This window comes from Pleurodeles waltl, chromosome 5 (genome assembly GCF_031143425.1).
Source record: "Pleurodeles waltl isolate 20211129_DDA chromosome 5, aPleWal1.hap1.20221129, whole genome shotgun sequence".
NCBI lineage: Eukaryota > Metazoa > Chordata > Amphibia > Caudata > Salamandridae > Pleurodeles > Pleurodeles waltl.
The window spans coordinates 1012457555-1012474553 of NC_090444.1; the positions used below are offsets into that span (position 1 = coordinate 1012457555).

Sequence of the window (16999 nt, forward strand, 5' to 3'; positions counted from 1 at the left end):
GCCTATATATCAATGATTTGGTTGTTTCAAGAGGTGCTCATTAAAATTTGGAATGGAACTGTTAGGGTGTTGCTTTTACGTTGTGCATCCTGATAATGAAAAAGGAAGGTTCCCTTATCGTCGTGTAAGATGCCCAGGTTTTTACACAAAGCTGTAAATTGACCTTTGTGAATCAGACCCTAAATTGGTATCCTTAGCTTGATTTATGGGAGCAACACAAGTAGATCGAACAGAATCTAGTATAGACTGGTACATTTCAAAATATCACTACCATTTGCTGACAAAAGGAGAGCTTCCATCAAGAGCAAAAAAGTTAAACCAATATGCTAGCGCCTAACATATTGCTTTCACTTTTAGAAATAAAACCAACTGTTCCGCTGAAATTAAATTTCTGTTTTATGTATCAAATATATTTCATTGTAATTTGTGTATTTGTTTGATGTACCATTGTTTCCTTATTTAAGAGTATTTTTTCAAGTTCAAATTGTGGAAATTGCTTAATAGGAGGTGTCTGGATTCCAATAATGAGTTATTGAGCGGTCACTGAAGTTAGAATGTTAAGAACCTGGATGTATGCTTTAGTAAAGTGGGTCCCTCCTTCTCATGTAACAGATAATAACAGGTACCTTTAATTAAAATAAGCCGAATACAATTATTACGAGTTGTCCTGTTCTGAATCACTTACTAGATATCTCTCCTCTTCCTTCATGCCTGGAGTACGAATCATGTGATTCTGCTCCCCTCTCCAGTCTCCAAATCGACGGAAAAAATAGTTTGATAAAAATCGGTTCACAGGATCTCTGATTATATTGATGTACACGGGCTGTTCTGCTCCGAACCTGTCAAGGAATAAAAGGGCACAGAACTCGTTATACGTTTACAATCAGATTTTTCAATCAACAAATCCGACTTTTATTTGACCTTAAGTTATGCAATATTGAGGTTTCGTTTTTTCAAAAGCAGAAACTGCTTGAAGATAACAATGTAGATTTATTAGGAGGCAAAGTAAAGCAATAACAAGGTTTGAGAGGGGGTTTAAATGAGGAAGTGGACATTGAGTTAGTCTTCCGTTATTAGCTAGTGTTGAAGCAGATATGTTAATTAGAAATTATTAATGAATGTTTATGCATTTTGATTAAAAAGAAAATGATAGAAAAGTTAAATGTAGGAAAATTAATGTGCACATTTGAAAATGTGCCCACGAAGAGTTGCTGCCAGCTTATAGGAAGTTGTACTAAAATTATTAGAAATGCGTCAAATATTGAAAATGCGTAATACAATGTAGTAATATGTCACATTAAGACGTATACCGTATGTTTTGCATTATATTGTAGAGTTAACTTAGCCGAAGTCGTGGCCTAGTTTGCCAGGCCTCATGCAGAAGCTGAATAAAAATGCAATGTAGAGAAGCTTCCGTGTTGAACTGACCCTGAACCACTCATTGTTTAATAAAGTCTGCTAAGCTAGAATTTTCTGCGATGAACCGACAGACAGGAGATGATAGAACTAGGTATGTAACAAATTGGTGTAAGACAGACGAGATGTACTTTCCCAGGATTTGAACAATAGAGACACTGACTGGAGAAGAAGATGCAACATTTTTGATACCTGATGAGCCAAATGATGAGGGCATCGTACAGTGAACCAATCAATGAACTGAGAACTGAGTCATCTTAGAACTTATAGATTTGTAAAATAAGAATTATCGGTTAGGGTAGTAACTGGTGATTAACTGACCAATTAGGAATTAAGGGGATGGACTGCATAACCTTAATAAAATATAATGGGGAAAAAACTTCAGATGAGATGTGAGATGCAAGATGTGAGAGGAGAACTGATGCAGATGCTAGATGTTGGAAGACGTGATTCGAGATTCGGTCATTGGGCTCACGCTCTTGAGAGCCTGCTGTATTGCTGATCGATTGATGACCTGAAGACGAAGACTGACTTTGTTGCTGATCCATTCCGTGGATAGGTAGCTATGACAATGTGACCGATTAACTTGTGTGCCTTTCTTTCAAGGTACTAACTGCACTGCTTAAATAGTTTTCTTTCTCTTAGCTAGATATTTTCTAAATTCATGTTCCAAATTGTTTTCCCATGAAGTCCCACATGCTAATGCTAATCTGGCTTAGGTAAGGTTCCTTTGGATGACGCTGACAGTGACAGATGATTGACGAACTGATTGCTGAACTCTGCTATTAATGTTGATATATTCATCTTTGTTGGCTTATGCTGAAGCATTCGAGTATATGTTTTCTCAAGTTCTGATTAGATAATGTTATTGGTGGTCACTAATGAATTGATTCTGAGTTGAGCTGAATAAAGTTTGAATTAACCATATGGATTAGTATTGTAACTAATAGGGAAATAAAAATTGTTAAAACATATATTGAGTTGTGGTTATTCATGAAATGTTGATTTAATTGACTAATAATTGATTACTTTCTGTAGTGGTTATATTGATTATTGATAACATTGGTCACTACATGACTAGAATACTCCATGCGATCCAAAAGGTTCATCGGCCTATACGCGTCCCCTTGTAAGTTTACATACTAAGGACCAGGCGCGCTAGCACTACTCTAGTTATTTCTGCTTTTAATGGTTCAGTTGAAGTCATGTTTCGTCAAGGTTGTTTCCCTACTTAATATTGCTTAAGCACTAACATGCACATTTATTTCCAAAATGGAGAAGCTTCACAATTTTGTGTGACCATGTGGGGTTAGGATGGGGAAACAGATCGCGTAAAGCAGATTTATGTCTGCAGATATAAGTTTATTGATGCCATTCATTGGTTCCTATATAGAATTGTGTTGCCACGAAATTGTATGATAATGTTCACACTATGCTACACAATGTTCTATATTTTTCAGTGTTGCAAGAGGTATTTTAATAAATAGTATCTTCCACTACAAATTCAGGTACTAACAACATCCACTGGCAACCAAATCAAATACTGTCAGCACAATCCTCTTTGCGTGATCCAATCAGTAATGGTAACAAATTCGGACACAGGGCTACATAGCTTTAATTTAAGGCTACTTTCCAGCTGAAAATTAAATCCCAATTCAAGACTTTGTGCCATTTTGCATCACTTTTACGCTGCAGTGATGCAATGTCTTGCTAAATCTGTCCCACAATGCTGAAAAATAGCTTTAGACTAGATACACTGGAACATGGGAATATGTACTTTTTTCTTGAGTCACATAAATGTGGAATTAGCCAGGTGTTTAGCGCGCTTCGCAGTAGCGAGCCAGGTGAATTGATGGAAATTACTCTTGTTCTTGCAGGGAGTGAGTTGTGTATCTTAACCCTTCGACTGAGAAAGTGTTACCTTCAGTGTGAGATATATTGAAGGAAGGGACAGATAGGAGTATTGGAAGCTAACATCAAAAGACTCAGAATTTGTGGTTGGTAAGTGTTTTGGTGGCCTTACAGTTTTAGTTGAGTTGTGAGCTTGTCAATTGCTTTTTCCTGGATCAGCGTAAAGTGCAAAATGTAGCAGGACATGTTTTTACTACATTGACCGTCACGCGGATGAGTTTGGTCCTCAGAGAGCCAATTTGATAGAAGAAGAAAGTTACTAGGATATAATAGAAATGTTACACATCTAGGGCCAGATCACTACAGTCAGCGTTTAATTTAAGGAATAATTTAAGGGCACAATTCAATGCAGAAAGGGAAATTGTGGCACTGCACTGTGTCATAAAGAAGGCACAGAAATGTGCCATATGTACTAAGATACATTTCTGCTTTTGCTATGCACTGACACACCTCTAGTTGCCTAGCGCCAAAGCAGGCACCCTTGCGCCACGATGTAAGGGTGCCTACATTGTAGTCAGAATAGTTTTTATGTAGGATCGGATACCTTTGCACACAAAAATATATTCTTAGAGGCTTTTTACTCTTTGCATGTGTGCTGCAAATTGCGTGGTCTCCCATCCCCCCAGCCAAATCCTTGTGACTATGGACATCAATTCACTGTACATTAGCATCCAACAAGAGTTATCCTTAGAGGTCATTAGAGAGGTACTAAACCAGAGAGATTATCCCACTCATGTTCCTACAGATTTCATAGTGGTCCTACCTAAAATAACTATGACCAAAAACCTATTTTGCATTCCAAAGTGATTACTATTTCCAAACAAGAGGAGTACCGATGGGAGAAGGCTTTGCCCTAGACCTGGGTAATCTTTTTATGGACGCTATGAATTCACTCACCTTTACACAGAGAGCAATACTTTCCTGAGAAACATAACATTATGAAAAATGTATATAAATTATAAATTATATTTTGAAGATCTGGACAGGAACTGATCCAAGCCTTTACCATTTGCTTGAATGGCTATACAAAAGGTATACTGATATAAAATCTACCATATCAGACAGTAGAGATAAAATCATTTTTTGGGATATCACCATTAAAGTTGAGAATGGGAAACTATACACAACACTATTTTGTAAGCCAACTGAAAGAAACACACTATAGCCACTATCAAAGAAACCTGTGGGACAATCTTTCCTGTTGACAATTTCTAAGGATCAGAAGAAATTGCTCCTGAAAAGTGGATTACTTTAGCAATTCTGAATTCTTGATTCCTAGACTACATGAGAGAGGCTCCCCAAAAGGTTTATTGAAACACTCCCGCAAAAGGGCATGGAATGGCCTATGAGACACCCTACTGGAATTATCCATAGATTTGACAGCACAAAACAAAGGATAATTTGTGTAACAACCTTTTGTACCTGTAGTAATGATATTAAAAGAATCATCAACAAATATTTGGATCTAATGTCGGGTAACCTAGACGTAGGCAAACAGCCATTGATTGCATTCAAGAAGAGCAAAAGTGTGCAGGACCATGTTGTCAGCACGTTGCATGAAACAATCAATCATAGGAATTTATAGAGCGTCCCGGCCTTTAGAAGATTTTGCTGACCTACTTGCTGACACCTGATTATTGATAAGTCACACTAAAAAGCAGTGTCTTAAGACTGCGTTTGAACATGCATACATCCTTAGTAGCACGAAGATGATAGGGAAGAACATTGCAGTTCCTGGCAGCAAGAAAGGAGAAGGAGGTTCTAGCCCTACTTCTCCTTTATATTCACAGGATTACAACCTTCAGGGCATTTGAGGAATGAAGGATTCTCAATAGCTTATAATGGACAATCAGGTTAACCACATACTGAATCCCCCAGATTGAATGTCCCAGTGGAGCTTACCTTCCATAGTAGGGCACTTCAAATGTGACAGATGTAAGGCATGTGACATAACAGTAGAAACAAAAAAGTTCACACGCAATGTGAAGAATTATACTCTCAGACATCACAAAAGCTGTAAGAGCACCGATGTGATCTATATAATCAAATGCCTTTGTGAACAGGTTTATGTAGGCCAAACAGTTGAGAATATCAAGGCGAGAATTCTACAAAACTATAGTAGGATATATATTTTCACTGAAAAAAACAAAAGTTACAGAGACGTTATGGCTAGGTTCTGAATTTACTCGTACAAAACCAAAGCAATTCAGCAGTTATAATTAGAGTTAGGTAGCAAATGTTGCAGTGATAATATCAATGATGCGATAGAAGGTGACATCAGTGATATAGTTATTTCAAGTAACTAGAACTCACACCCTAGGGTAACTATAACTCGCACCTTCGCCATGAACAGCTAATTACTCTACATATTATATCCCTGATGACACCTTCCCCGGGTTCTGAGGAATACAGGGTCAACCCACTGAAAAGTAACACTGTACTAGTTTGAAGCACTGAATCACTTATTGTGCCATCCTTTTTAGTAGCCCTTTAAAGCCTGCATAAGGCCTGCCATTGTAACCTGTGTACAGTTTTAAAACTGCCATCTTGACATGGCAAAATAAACCTTTTGCCAGGTCTAAACCTTTACGTATGTTACCTCTAGGGTAGGTCCTAAACAGCCCATAGGGCAGGGAGCATTGTATTTAAAAAGTTGGACACGTACTTTTAATTTATACTTCTTCTGGTAGTGAAAAACTCTCAAATTCACTTTTCACTATTGACAGGCCTACCTTTCCTATAGGATAACATTGGGTTACCTTATTACATTTAATAAGTGATAACGTTTGGTTGGGAGCAGGTAGGAATCTCATGCTTGATGTCTGACGAATTTAAAAGCATCTTTAATTGCAAAGTTGGATTTTCACTCACAATTCTGAAAATGTCACTGTTAGAAAGTTGCTAATGAAATACCAGATCACAAATGTGGTCCAGACCTAATGCGAGAATTCAGGGAATCAGTTAATGCAGCATGATGCATATGGGTTATTATTTCTTTTTCCACTGCATATGTTTCCTATTCTACACTTTTTCACCATGGCTTCGTCTTTCTATAAGTCAAACATGGTGAACTAGTCACTAACAACAGGTATTGTATTGTCAGTTTCAATGCACTGTTTGAAATCCTTTGAATTCACATTGTGTTGCTGTGACCACAGGCTTTTTTTATCTCCTTTTTTCATATATTTCTTCGACTCTTTCATTTCATGTATAAGTTTCTCGTGGGCGCACATAAAGTAGGCACCTGTTTTTTTGTTTATTGCCTTTATGTTCGTATTTTAAATTTTTAGTGGGTCTTGTTGGGGGCATATGTGGAGGATTAGTTAGTTGATATGGTGCTGGTTTTGGCACGTTTTTTTTTTCATGATTAAAGTTATGCTCTAGATGTTGCACAGACGTGTGAGTTTGTCATTTCTTCTTGAATTCTTCCATGCTATATGGGGGCTTTAAAATTCGGGCCCTGACCAACATGGCAGTAGGCGGCTGAGCACGGTTCTGGAATGCATAAGTGCAAGGGGCTATCATGGCCATTTGGGGAAGTTGTAGGGAATCTCCTTCTCAGTTGTGATTTGTACTCTGTTTGTTTTGTACAGTGTTTGGTGTTTACATTTTGTCATCTTCTCATGATGTAGCATTTCTCTGTAGTGGTGGCCACTTTAGGTGGAGCAGCAGCTTTATCTTCCATTTCAACGTTTTCCAGGTACTGACGTGTTTATTTTCAAGCGGTGAAGCGTTTGTTTAGATATCTTCGGGGTGTCACACTTTTATTTTCAATCTATTTTGTTTGCTTCTTGCAAGGACGTACTACAGTACGGATCAAAGTTAAATGAGACTGTTGATCAGCCAGCACGTAAGTGAGCTTGAGCACAGTGTTTTGCACACACGTCTGGTAGATTTCACAAGAGGGATGATTTGTGGCACAGAGGAATTCCTTTTGGCTGAATACTTTTGTTGTACGAGGGCCACTTGACGGGCATGATTTTTAGCATAGGGGAATTTTTCTGGCGGCTGACTTTGTTTTACTTGGGATGTCAAAAGCATGGGCATTCATATTTTTGGCATGATTTGGGTGCAGTTAGGGGGCTCTAAATGATCAAGGGGGTGCATCTATGAGGTTAGGCTCGAGGGTGGGTCAAGTTGCTGTATGGCATGTATATAAGAACTAATTCCTCTCTTGGTCCTTTGTTTCTTTGTTTCGCTTTTCTTTTTGTTCTCTTTTTTGATTTTTTCAGTTTACAGCATTGCCCTTGAAGAATTGACATTCAATCCCAAAATGCATCGGATACCAATGGACATCTGGAATGCTGTTTTTGTGATGAATGTTTCAATCATAGACATTTAATCATCATAGGTGTGCTGTAGTTTGGTTGATGAAATAATATGAGCACTGATTCAATTGAATCATGGAGATTTTTCAGCGACTATTCTGTTATTAACATTGTTGGGTTACTATATTGTGAATTTGTTTGAAAATGTTGTGAAAACATTTTTTATTGACATTGAGAATTTATTTCTCTTGTGCTATGCAAATTGGGTCTGGACCACGTTTGTGATTTGATATTTCATTTGCATCATTGTAGCGTGCAATTGGCAAGACACTTACCTATGCTGCACGCAATAATTAAAGAACTAAGTTGAACTTATTCAGTGTTTGTTTATTTGTATTGATATGCAGGTCTACCATCTATTGATACTTTTAGAAAGTTGCCATTTTATTGTCCTAAACATTTGGGTCCTGCAGCCTGTATCCTCTGTCCCATGACTAGGTGTAGTCTTCAGTTAGTCTTTGTTTATTGCTCCCAGACAGCCCTAAAATAGAGGGTTTGGGTGTTCACAGGATTGGCCATCATGATTTGGTAAGGGGGGGACCATAACCTGTCACACTTGCATTTCAAAGAGTCTTCCTCAAGTCACACACAAAGGACTTCAGACTAGCCTATTGTGCCTGTGGACAGACTGGGACCAGGGCAGAGAGTCTGCGAATTCCATACACCTCTGTATGGGAAAGACTACAGAAGTTTCTTCCATTTGACAACCTTAGGTTTATGGCTGGAATTGCCAATATAGCAGAACATCTATTAGTACTTTACTACTATAGGAGGCCTGTGGTTGTACATCTAACAATAATTGCTAAATGGCAAAAAAAAGAGTAATAGATATTCTGTGAATTAGAAACCAAGAAAGTTTGAGCATGAATGCTTCTAACATAACAGCCATAGTAAACGGCAAACTTATAGAAATCATCAATCACACACTGGAAGCATTGGTTTGTATAAACAATTGCAAAACAGTTGTTCTTAACGTGTAGTCTACAGTCCCCGATAGGTAGCTGACACGTACAACTCAGAGGGCCTGCAACGTTTTAGAAAATGAAGTATTATCAGCAGATTAAAAAAGCAGATATGCAAAAAACACAATGGAAAATTAAAAGGTTTAAAATGCTTTGTAAGTGATGACGAATTAGAAACTGGAAGCTAAAAATTCAGTTAGTATCCTTACTTTGATTTGTTGGAGCAGTACAAATCCAGCAAATGGAGTCTAGTATGGGTGATTGGTGACCTGAATTGAAGCAACACAGGTATGTGCAGATCCAAAAAGAGCATGCATTATAAGCAAAAAAGAAAAACTGATATGGTAAAATCAAACATTCTTCTCCATTAGAAATAAAACTACATTTTGAAAAGCTCAAACTTATCATTAAATGTACGATTTAAATTTTAGCATTTTTTTTTTATTTGGCAACTTAATAAAATGAATATTTTTGTGTATTGTTTTGGTGTGTACCTATTTACGTAATTTTGTGTAAATGTTTGATGTTCATATCATGGAAATTGCATGGGTGAGGCCCCTGGGGTCTAGTAGTGATCCAGGGGCTGTCCACAGAAGTCAAAAGGTTAAAAACCATTGCTCTAAAAGATAGCAACATTTGAAATGTACATCATTAATGGCATCAAAGAATGAACCCTCATCTGATGAAATATTCAGTGATAGATGGTCCACCATAGTCAATGTCCAAAATAAGGAACAATTTAAGAATATTTTAGTTCACTTCTAGTGTACTTGTTTCAAGTATGATATCTTGCTTTAGAACGGTGCCACCAACAAAGCTTCCTTCTTGCAAAGTGTCTCAGTTGTTCCATAATTAATTGTAAAACAAGCAAATTCTCATCAATGATAATTTGGAGACGGTATTCAAAACTTTGAGTACAATATTTGTTTGAACGAAATCCTTCAGTTATCCTTCTGTTGACTTTAGAACCTTTCCTGAAAGAATGAAGTCCATTGTTCTGTCAACGTTCTCTTTAAAAGTATTAAGGAATGAATGCATCGTAAGAATGAAATGTAGATTTTCCTAGTCTCTTGGCTGAGAGTCTTAATTTTATTAAAGACACGGAGGCGAGTATTATGCGTTTCTTTTCTTACTTTTAATGAATAGCAGCAGTCAAGAAACAAACTACAGTTCCCATAAGGCAAAGTAAAAAGAGCCAATGGGAACAAAAACGTGTACACAATATATGAACCGATAAGCATGCACATAGGGTATTATGACATCACTTGACTGCGAACAGCCCTCTTTTCTTGCGAGAGGTCAGTCAGAATTAAATAAAGGAAATATGGCAAAAATAATAAGGATAGCCATGATAAAAGATAACAAGTCAGAACAAAAGTTCAACATTCCAGAAAACGGAGAATGATCGGGGGAAGGAGGATCCGTAAAGCGATGAATACTGGCAGGAGAAAACGAAGATTAGAGACTGGACCACCAGGACGAAGATGATGGCTTATGATGATGGTTGAATGGTTGGCTATGAAGTTAATAAAAGGGTGGGAAAAAATAAACAAGCGTTAAATCAAAGTGGAGGGATAATACTCGCCTCCGTATCTTTAATAGATTTTGACTTTCTGTCAAGAGACTAGGAAAATCTACATTTTATGGCAAGACTGGAGGCTCCTATTATGCGAGTTCAAAGCATATTAATTACATTCAATGAAACGTTATCAACAGGTTTACAATAAAAAACTCTAAATACATTATCATTTGACCAGTCTGCAGATTTAAGAATATCCTCCAAACGAGAATCTGCCCAAAAGGCTTTGGAATCCATGGCTCCTCTAGAAGAATGAGCCCCAAACATTGAAGTATCAATGCCTGCCAGAGACATAATCCATTTGACCCAACGGACTAAAGTAGCGGCTGATACCGGATTTAAAGGTTTTCTGAAAGAATTTAGAAGTTGGGAAGTAGAGGATGTTCTTAAATCTGCAGTTTTCTGTTCGTAAACTTTTAAACATTGTGTAACATACAAATTGGGGTGATCTGGAAAGTAAGGATAAAAAACTGAAGATAAGTTGGTTTTGGTTCGACGAAAAATCGTAAACAAAACACCAGTATGAGTAAATTGACGATTAGAAATATCTAAGGCTTGGACATCGGAAACTCGTTTGATAGAAACAAGACATAAAAGCATTATTAACTTGGAAGATAACATTTTTAAAGTAAGCATGTTATTATCAGGCCATGACAAAAGAAACTTTAAAACAATATTAACGTCCCATAGTTGTCTAAATTTGGGCATCGGTGGATTAGAAAATGTTACTCCCTTTAAAAGACGACAAACAAGTGGATGTTCTCCATCCGGTTTTCCATTCACGTAGGTATAGATTGGAAGAAATTGCAGACCTATATAAACTGATGATACGAAAAGCTTTACCTTTACTAGCTTCGGCAGCCCAAAAATATGCAATTAAAATCACATCTGCTGAAGAGGAATCAATGTGTTTTCCCAGACACCAGCTATGCCATAAAGACCATGCTGATTTGTACGCTTTCTTGGTGCCAGGAGCCCAAGATTGCGATAAGTATTGAGAAGCTTCCACCGAAATGAAAGGGCGAGATTGGGAGTACCAGAGATTTTCCACGCTGAAAGGGTGAGAAGATTGTTTGAAATGAGAGGATGAGGACGATACATTGGATCCAACAAAAGAGTCGGAAAGGAAGGAAGAAGGAAAGGAAAATCTATTGACAGTTCCAAAAGAGTTGGAAACCAAATTTGGGATTGCCTATATGAAGCTATAAGTATCAAAGAGGCTTGTTGTCGTCTGAGCTGAGCGAGCACTCTGCTGATCATGAGAAAAGGAGGGAAGGTATAGTTCAGGGAACCTGACCAATCCTGAAAAAAGACATCGGACGCTACTGCTAACGGATCCGGACGCCAGCTGAAGAATAGAGGAAGTTGGGCGTTGAGATGGGAGGCAAACAGATCGATAAGAAGAGTGCCCAATTGTTCTGAATTTTTAAAAAAATTGAGGGATGGAGTTTCCAATCGCTGGAGTCTTGAAGATGGCGTGAGTGCCAGTCCGCTACCGAATTGAGAGTTCCTGGAAGGTACTCTGCATGAACCGAAAGATGGTTTGAAAGGCAAAATTCCCAAAAGCTCTTGGCTAGTTCCACCAAAGGTTTGGATTTCGTGCCTCCGAGGTGATTTATATATCTTACTGCCAAAATATTGTCCATTCTGAGGAGAATAGCACAACAAACTTGGTCCACATCGGGCTCCCCAATCTGAACAGCCTGCATCTGATTCTAATACTAGATCTGCGGCTGATGCAAAGATAGTTCTTCCGTTCCCTGCGTCTAAATGGTCTATCCACCATTGGAGTTCTATGCGGGAATCGTGATCTAGAGAAATTGTGTCTGAATACGTTCGGGAGGAGAAGCCGGGGTAGGTGCCGACAACCGGACTGCCACTGCTATAATAGTGACAATCCTAGGCTTATACCTCCCAAGGAGCCCTTCCTACTACTGGGGATGGGCGACATGATTGTTTAGCGACTTTTTGGACAGTACGCTTCAATGTAAGTGACTGCTTGGTATTAGTCTGACGATTTGTTTGACTTATTGTATTAAGACAGATTTTGACAGGGATATTCCCCCCTTGATTTTTGATACAGGAGAAGTTTCTAATCATTAATGGTCCTGAAGAAGCGTCACCGGATCAGTTATGACTGCCAGACGCAAAACATGTTGACCAGTCTTTAGAGGTCCAGTGATAGTGTCCGCTCCTCTCCTTTTGAAAGTGTTTGAGAATTATCTCTCAATTTTTCACTTTCTTATTACTGTTTTTAATCTTGGTCCGTACCCTTGTTGATTAGTAAACAGTAATTCCTGACGGGGTACTGAACCATTTTTATTCTTCTCTCCTGCCATTAGTCTGCCATTAGGTACCAATTTTCAATTTTCTACCACGGCAGTTACTTTAAAAGATCTCTGGCAAAAAGCCCTCTTACGGGGAGCCCGTCAGACATTGCAGCGCCGGTCTGACGAGGAGCACCCCGATGATGAAGCATGACATCCTAACGGATGTGTGAGAGATCTTGCTCCTAACCAATAGGTTTCCCTTCCTAAATGTTCCAGGAACAGTGCACCCTGCTTTCTGTTCTGAATAAGATAGACCTTTTCTTAGGTGACAAATTTTTAGTCTTTGGAGAGTCCGGTAATGAAGGGGGCCTGGAAATATCGCTTCGATAGAGGAGGAAAGAAGACCTACTATTCGAGCCAGTGATCTTAGAGAGGTTAGAGAGCTGCGTAAAATCTGCAGAATCTCTGATTTTATGGATTTGATTTTTGTGGAAGGAAGGAGAAGAATGGCTGAGACAGAGTTTATTTGAAAGCCTAAGAATTCTATAACTTGGGTCGGAGTGACAGAAGACTTTTCTCTGTTGATGATAAACCCTAGATCTGAGAGAAGGGAACATGTAAGAGCTAAGTGGGACAAAAGAGACTGAGGAGACTGGCTCATTATGAGAATGTCATCCAGATAAATGATGAGTCTCACACCTTGAGCTCTGAGAAAAGCTACTACAGGTTTCATGAGCTTGGTGAAGCACCAAGGGGCAGATGATAGACCGAAGGGTAGAGAGGTAAAGTGAAAGAGTTGGTCTAGCCACTGAAATTGAAGAAACGTTCTGGAATCTGGGTGAATTGGATTGACTAAATACACGTCTTGAAGGTCCAAACGAACCATCCAATCGCATTGGAGGAGCGTATCTCTGAGGTGGAGGATGGTTTCCATTTTGAAGTGTTGGTAGACTACAAAATGATTGAAGTGCTTGTGATTTATGACAGGATGCATCTTTTTGTTTTTCTTTTGAACTAAGAAAAGAGCTCATAAAACATTATGGATCGGGTTGGGTAAGAGAGATGGCCTTTTTCTGAATGATGGACTGTAGTTCTGAGGAAATAAGATCTGACATTTCTGTAGAGAAATGTGGAAGAGGAGGTAGCAGAGGTTGAACCAGGATTGAATAAAGTTCGATAATATAACCTTGAACAGTGTTCAGAACCCAAGGATCTGATGTAATTTCCAACCATTTTGGGAGAAAATAACGAAGGTGCCTTCCGATAGGGATATGACCAAAAGGAAGGCTTACCTGATTGATTGGAGGGTCTAGAACCTCTGGAACGGAAGCCTCTGCCTCCCTGAGGGTAGAACTGAGGCCTGTAATCTTTGTAGGACGTATTATTGAAGCCTTTGGAACCTTGGTTGTGATATGCGCGGTCGGCAAAGCGGTTCCTCCCTCTGCCAGCCCTGCCAAAAACACGTTGATTAAACATCTTCTTTAAAGACTGTTGTGCCTTGTCCAGTGATGTAAAAGTTGCCACATATTTACCCAGATTCTTAATGAAGGATTCACCAAATAATAAGCCTGCAGTTTTAATATGTGGTTGTACAGTGGCCAAGGTGACCAATTTGGAATCAAGTTTTAGTAAAAGTCCCTTTCTCCTTTCGTGTGTAAGCGTCAAATTGAAATTCCCAAGGAGGCAGAAAGAGCGCTGGACCCACAAGGTGAGCTCTTTTGGGTCAATGAAGGTACCGTCCAGTCTGGCCGCCTCAGCAATATCAAAAATACGCATGAGAGGACCAAGGATATCCAATAGCTTATCTTGGCAACCCGACCACGCCTTGTCTACTCCCTTACGGGGATCCTTACCAAGTTTGGTAAAAAATGTTAGCAGAGGCTGGTCGATCGTTGGAGTGATAGAAGACTTATGAGGGAGGGAAGGACGAGGGCATTCGGACTTGAGCTTAACTCTAGTTTGTTTATCCAAAGGACAATTTATCTTGGCCGAAACATATTTGGCTACGTAGTCCACAGGGACCCACTCGGTGGAATTGGGATGAAGAATTTGGGAAGGGTCAAACATTGGAAAGCCCTCTGGATCCAAAAGAGGAATTGATTTGGCATTATCAAGAGAGGATAACTTAAGTTTTTTTGAAGGAGGAGGCGATAATGAGCTAGTGTCATCTTTGTCAGATATATTGGTATCTGAATCCAAATCAGGCATATCGTCATCCGTATCTGGGATGGAAGAAATGATTACATATATGATTATAGGGGAAGCAATATTTTTTTACTTGTATTTATGTTTTAAGGATGACTATGGGGGTCATTCCGACCCCGGCGGGCGGCGGGTGCCGCCCGCCGGGCGGAAACCGCCAAAAGACCGCACCGCGGTCAAATGACCACGGGGGTCATTCTAACTTTCCCGCTGGGCCGGCAGGCGATCTCCAAAAGATCGCCCGCCGGCCCAGCGGGACAGCCCCTGCAAAGAGGAAGCCGGCTCCGAATGGAGCCGGCAGATTTGCAGGGGTGCGACGGGTGCAGTGGCACCCGTCGCGATTTGCAGTGTCTGCAAAGCAGACACTGAAAATCTTTGTGGGGCCCCCAGGGGCCCCACGACACCCGTTCCCGCCAGCCTGGTTCTGGCGGTGAAAACCGCCAGAAACAGGCTGGCGGGAAGGGGGTCGGAATCCCCATGGCAGATTCCCTGGGCCAGGGGTAAACCGGGGGGAAACCGCCGGTTCCCCTTTTCTGATCGCGGCTTTACCGCCGTGGTCAGAATGGCCCAGGAAGCACCGCCAGCCTGTTGGCGGTGCTTCCGCGGTCCCCGGCCCTGGCGGTCATGGACCGCCAGGGTCGGAATGACCCCCTATATATTTGTCAAATTTTTATACTCCTTGGGGGGAGCCTTGTGAGGAACCACGTCCTCTGCTATGTGTGAGGAAACCTCACTTACCTTTAGTGCCATTTTTTGGGATTTTTTATGTTTAGTAGGAGAAAAGCACTGACTGCAATCCCCTGCATCCTGGGCCAATAGAGTCTTAGAAATAATATTAGCAAAAGAAGACTCTAAATTTTTTGACAGTTTATGTATGGAAGTAGAAACAGCCTGCTGTACTGAAGATTTTATGAAGGAATTAAGTTCCTGCCTGATATCGTTGATGTCATGCGATGTATCTTGCCTGGGAGGAGAGTTATCCCTCTCTATTATGAAAGCGGTAAACCAGGGGTTAATGAAACGAAGGGAAAGAGAGAAACTCCGCCTATGGGCGTGAACAATAGTACGTGTGTGAAACAGAGGAGTCTGCAGCCGGAGGTGTATGGAGGTAAGGCCAGAGAGAAAATGGAGTGAAACATCACTCCGGCGCTTGCTCCGAAATAGGTAAAAGAAAGAGTCCGCCAAGCAAAGCCGAAAGTGGGATAATTGCAGACAGGTGCTAAAAATAACTCCAGAAGGAGGAGCGCCGAACGAGAAAGCTGCGTTTCCTCAGACGCAGCGAAGCATGAGCATGCAGCGTCTGAGGAGACGTTGCAAAGAATTCTAACGAGCACGAGGGAAGAGCGTGCGGCAACTTGCCGGCTTGTATAACATGGGGAAAGAAACATGCAATAGCGTGAAGGCAAATAAACAATAACAAAGGATTGTATAAGCAATTAAGAATAAAATACACAGTATAATAATTAGAGAAACATTTTAAGTACTTAGCTTGACTGCGAGCAGCAAGAAAAGAGGGCTGTTCGCAATCAAGTGATGTCATAATACCCTATGTGCATGCTTATTGGTTCATACATTGTGTACACGTTTTTGTTCCCATTGGATCTTTTTACTTTGCCTTATGGGAACTGTAGTTTGTTTCTTGACTGCTGCTATTCATTAAAATTAAGAAAAGAAACGCATAATAGGAGCCTCCGGTCTGGCCATAAAATCTGAAATAGCCTTTGCAAGCAAGGCCGAATGATTTCATGGGGCAGTAACACATGCATAAGAAGGACAGATAAAAACAGGCATTGGCAAATAAAAAAATGGCTTATATTTCAGGCCCATTTGCTTTGCGAATGCAAAAACCTTTTTTGCCAATCCTGTGTGTAGTGTAATCCCCAGCCAGGGAGCATGTAAAGACCATGCCACAAACAGAGCTGTTGATTAGACATTGTTATTCCTCAGCATACAATCACACACTAAATCACTGATTACTTCATTACCGCTAATAAACACACCTTAAGAACTACCATCAGTTTACGCAATCTCTCTACTAAGTCCGCCTACAACTGCAAGGGTCCTAGCACACCTAGTCTCACAACACTACATCTCCCACCTTGTTAAATAAAAAGTACAAACAATAATCATATCAGATCTCTTCAATGAGTCTTTGAGGGCTTGCACTAGTCGACCAGAGTTAGTGGTATGAGGTGGTGAAGATACACTTAGATCTAGCACCAATGGTGTAGATACACTTCGATCTAGGACCAATGGTGTAGATTGTGATCTGGACTGTCCAGGGGAATCACCAAATCAAAGATTGCGGGAGCTGATTAACATTAAGATAGG

At 40.0% G+C, this 16999-nt stretch overlaps 1 protein-coding gene across 1 annotated transcript in view; it reads right to left on the reverse strand.

The window, feature by feature from the left end:
* UST (uronyl 2-sulfotransferase) overlaps positions 1–16999 on the reverse strand; it is an 813325-nt gene that overhangs the window by 208604 nt on the left and 587722 nt on the right. The window contains exon 5 of the mRNA XM_069235183.1: positions 686–839. Within this exon, the coding sequence (XP_069091284.1) occupies positions 686–839 (154 nt within the window). The remainder of the gene's footprint in view (positions 1–685; positions 840–16999) is intronic.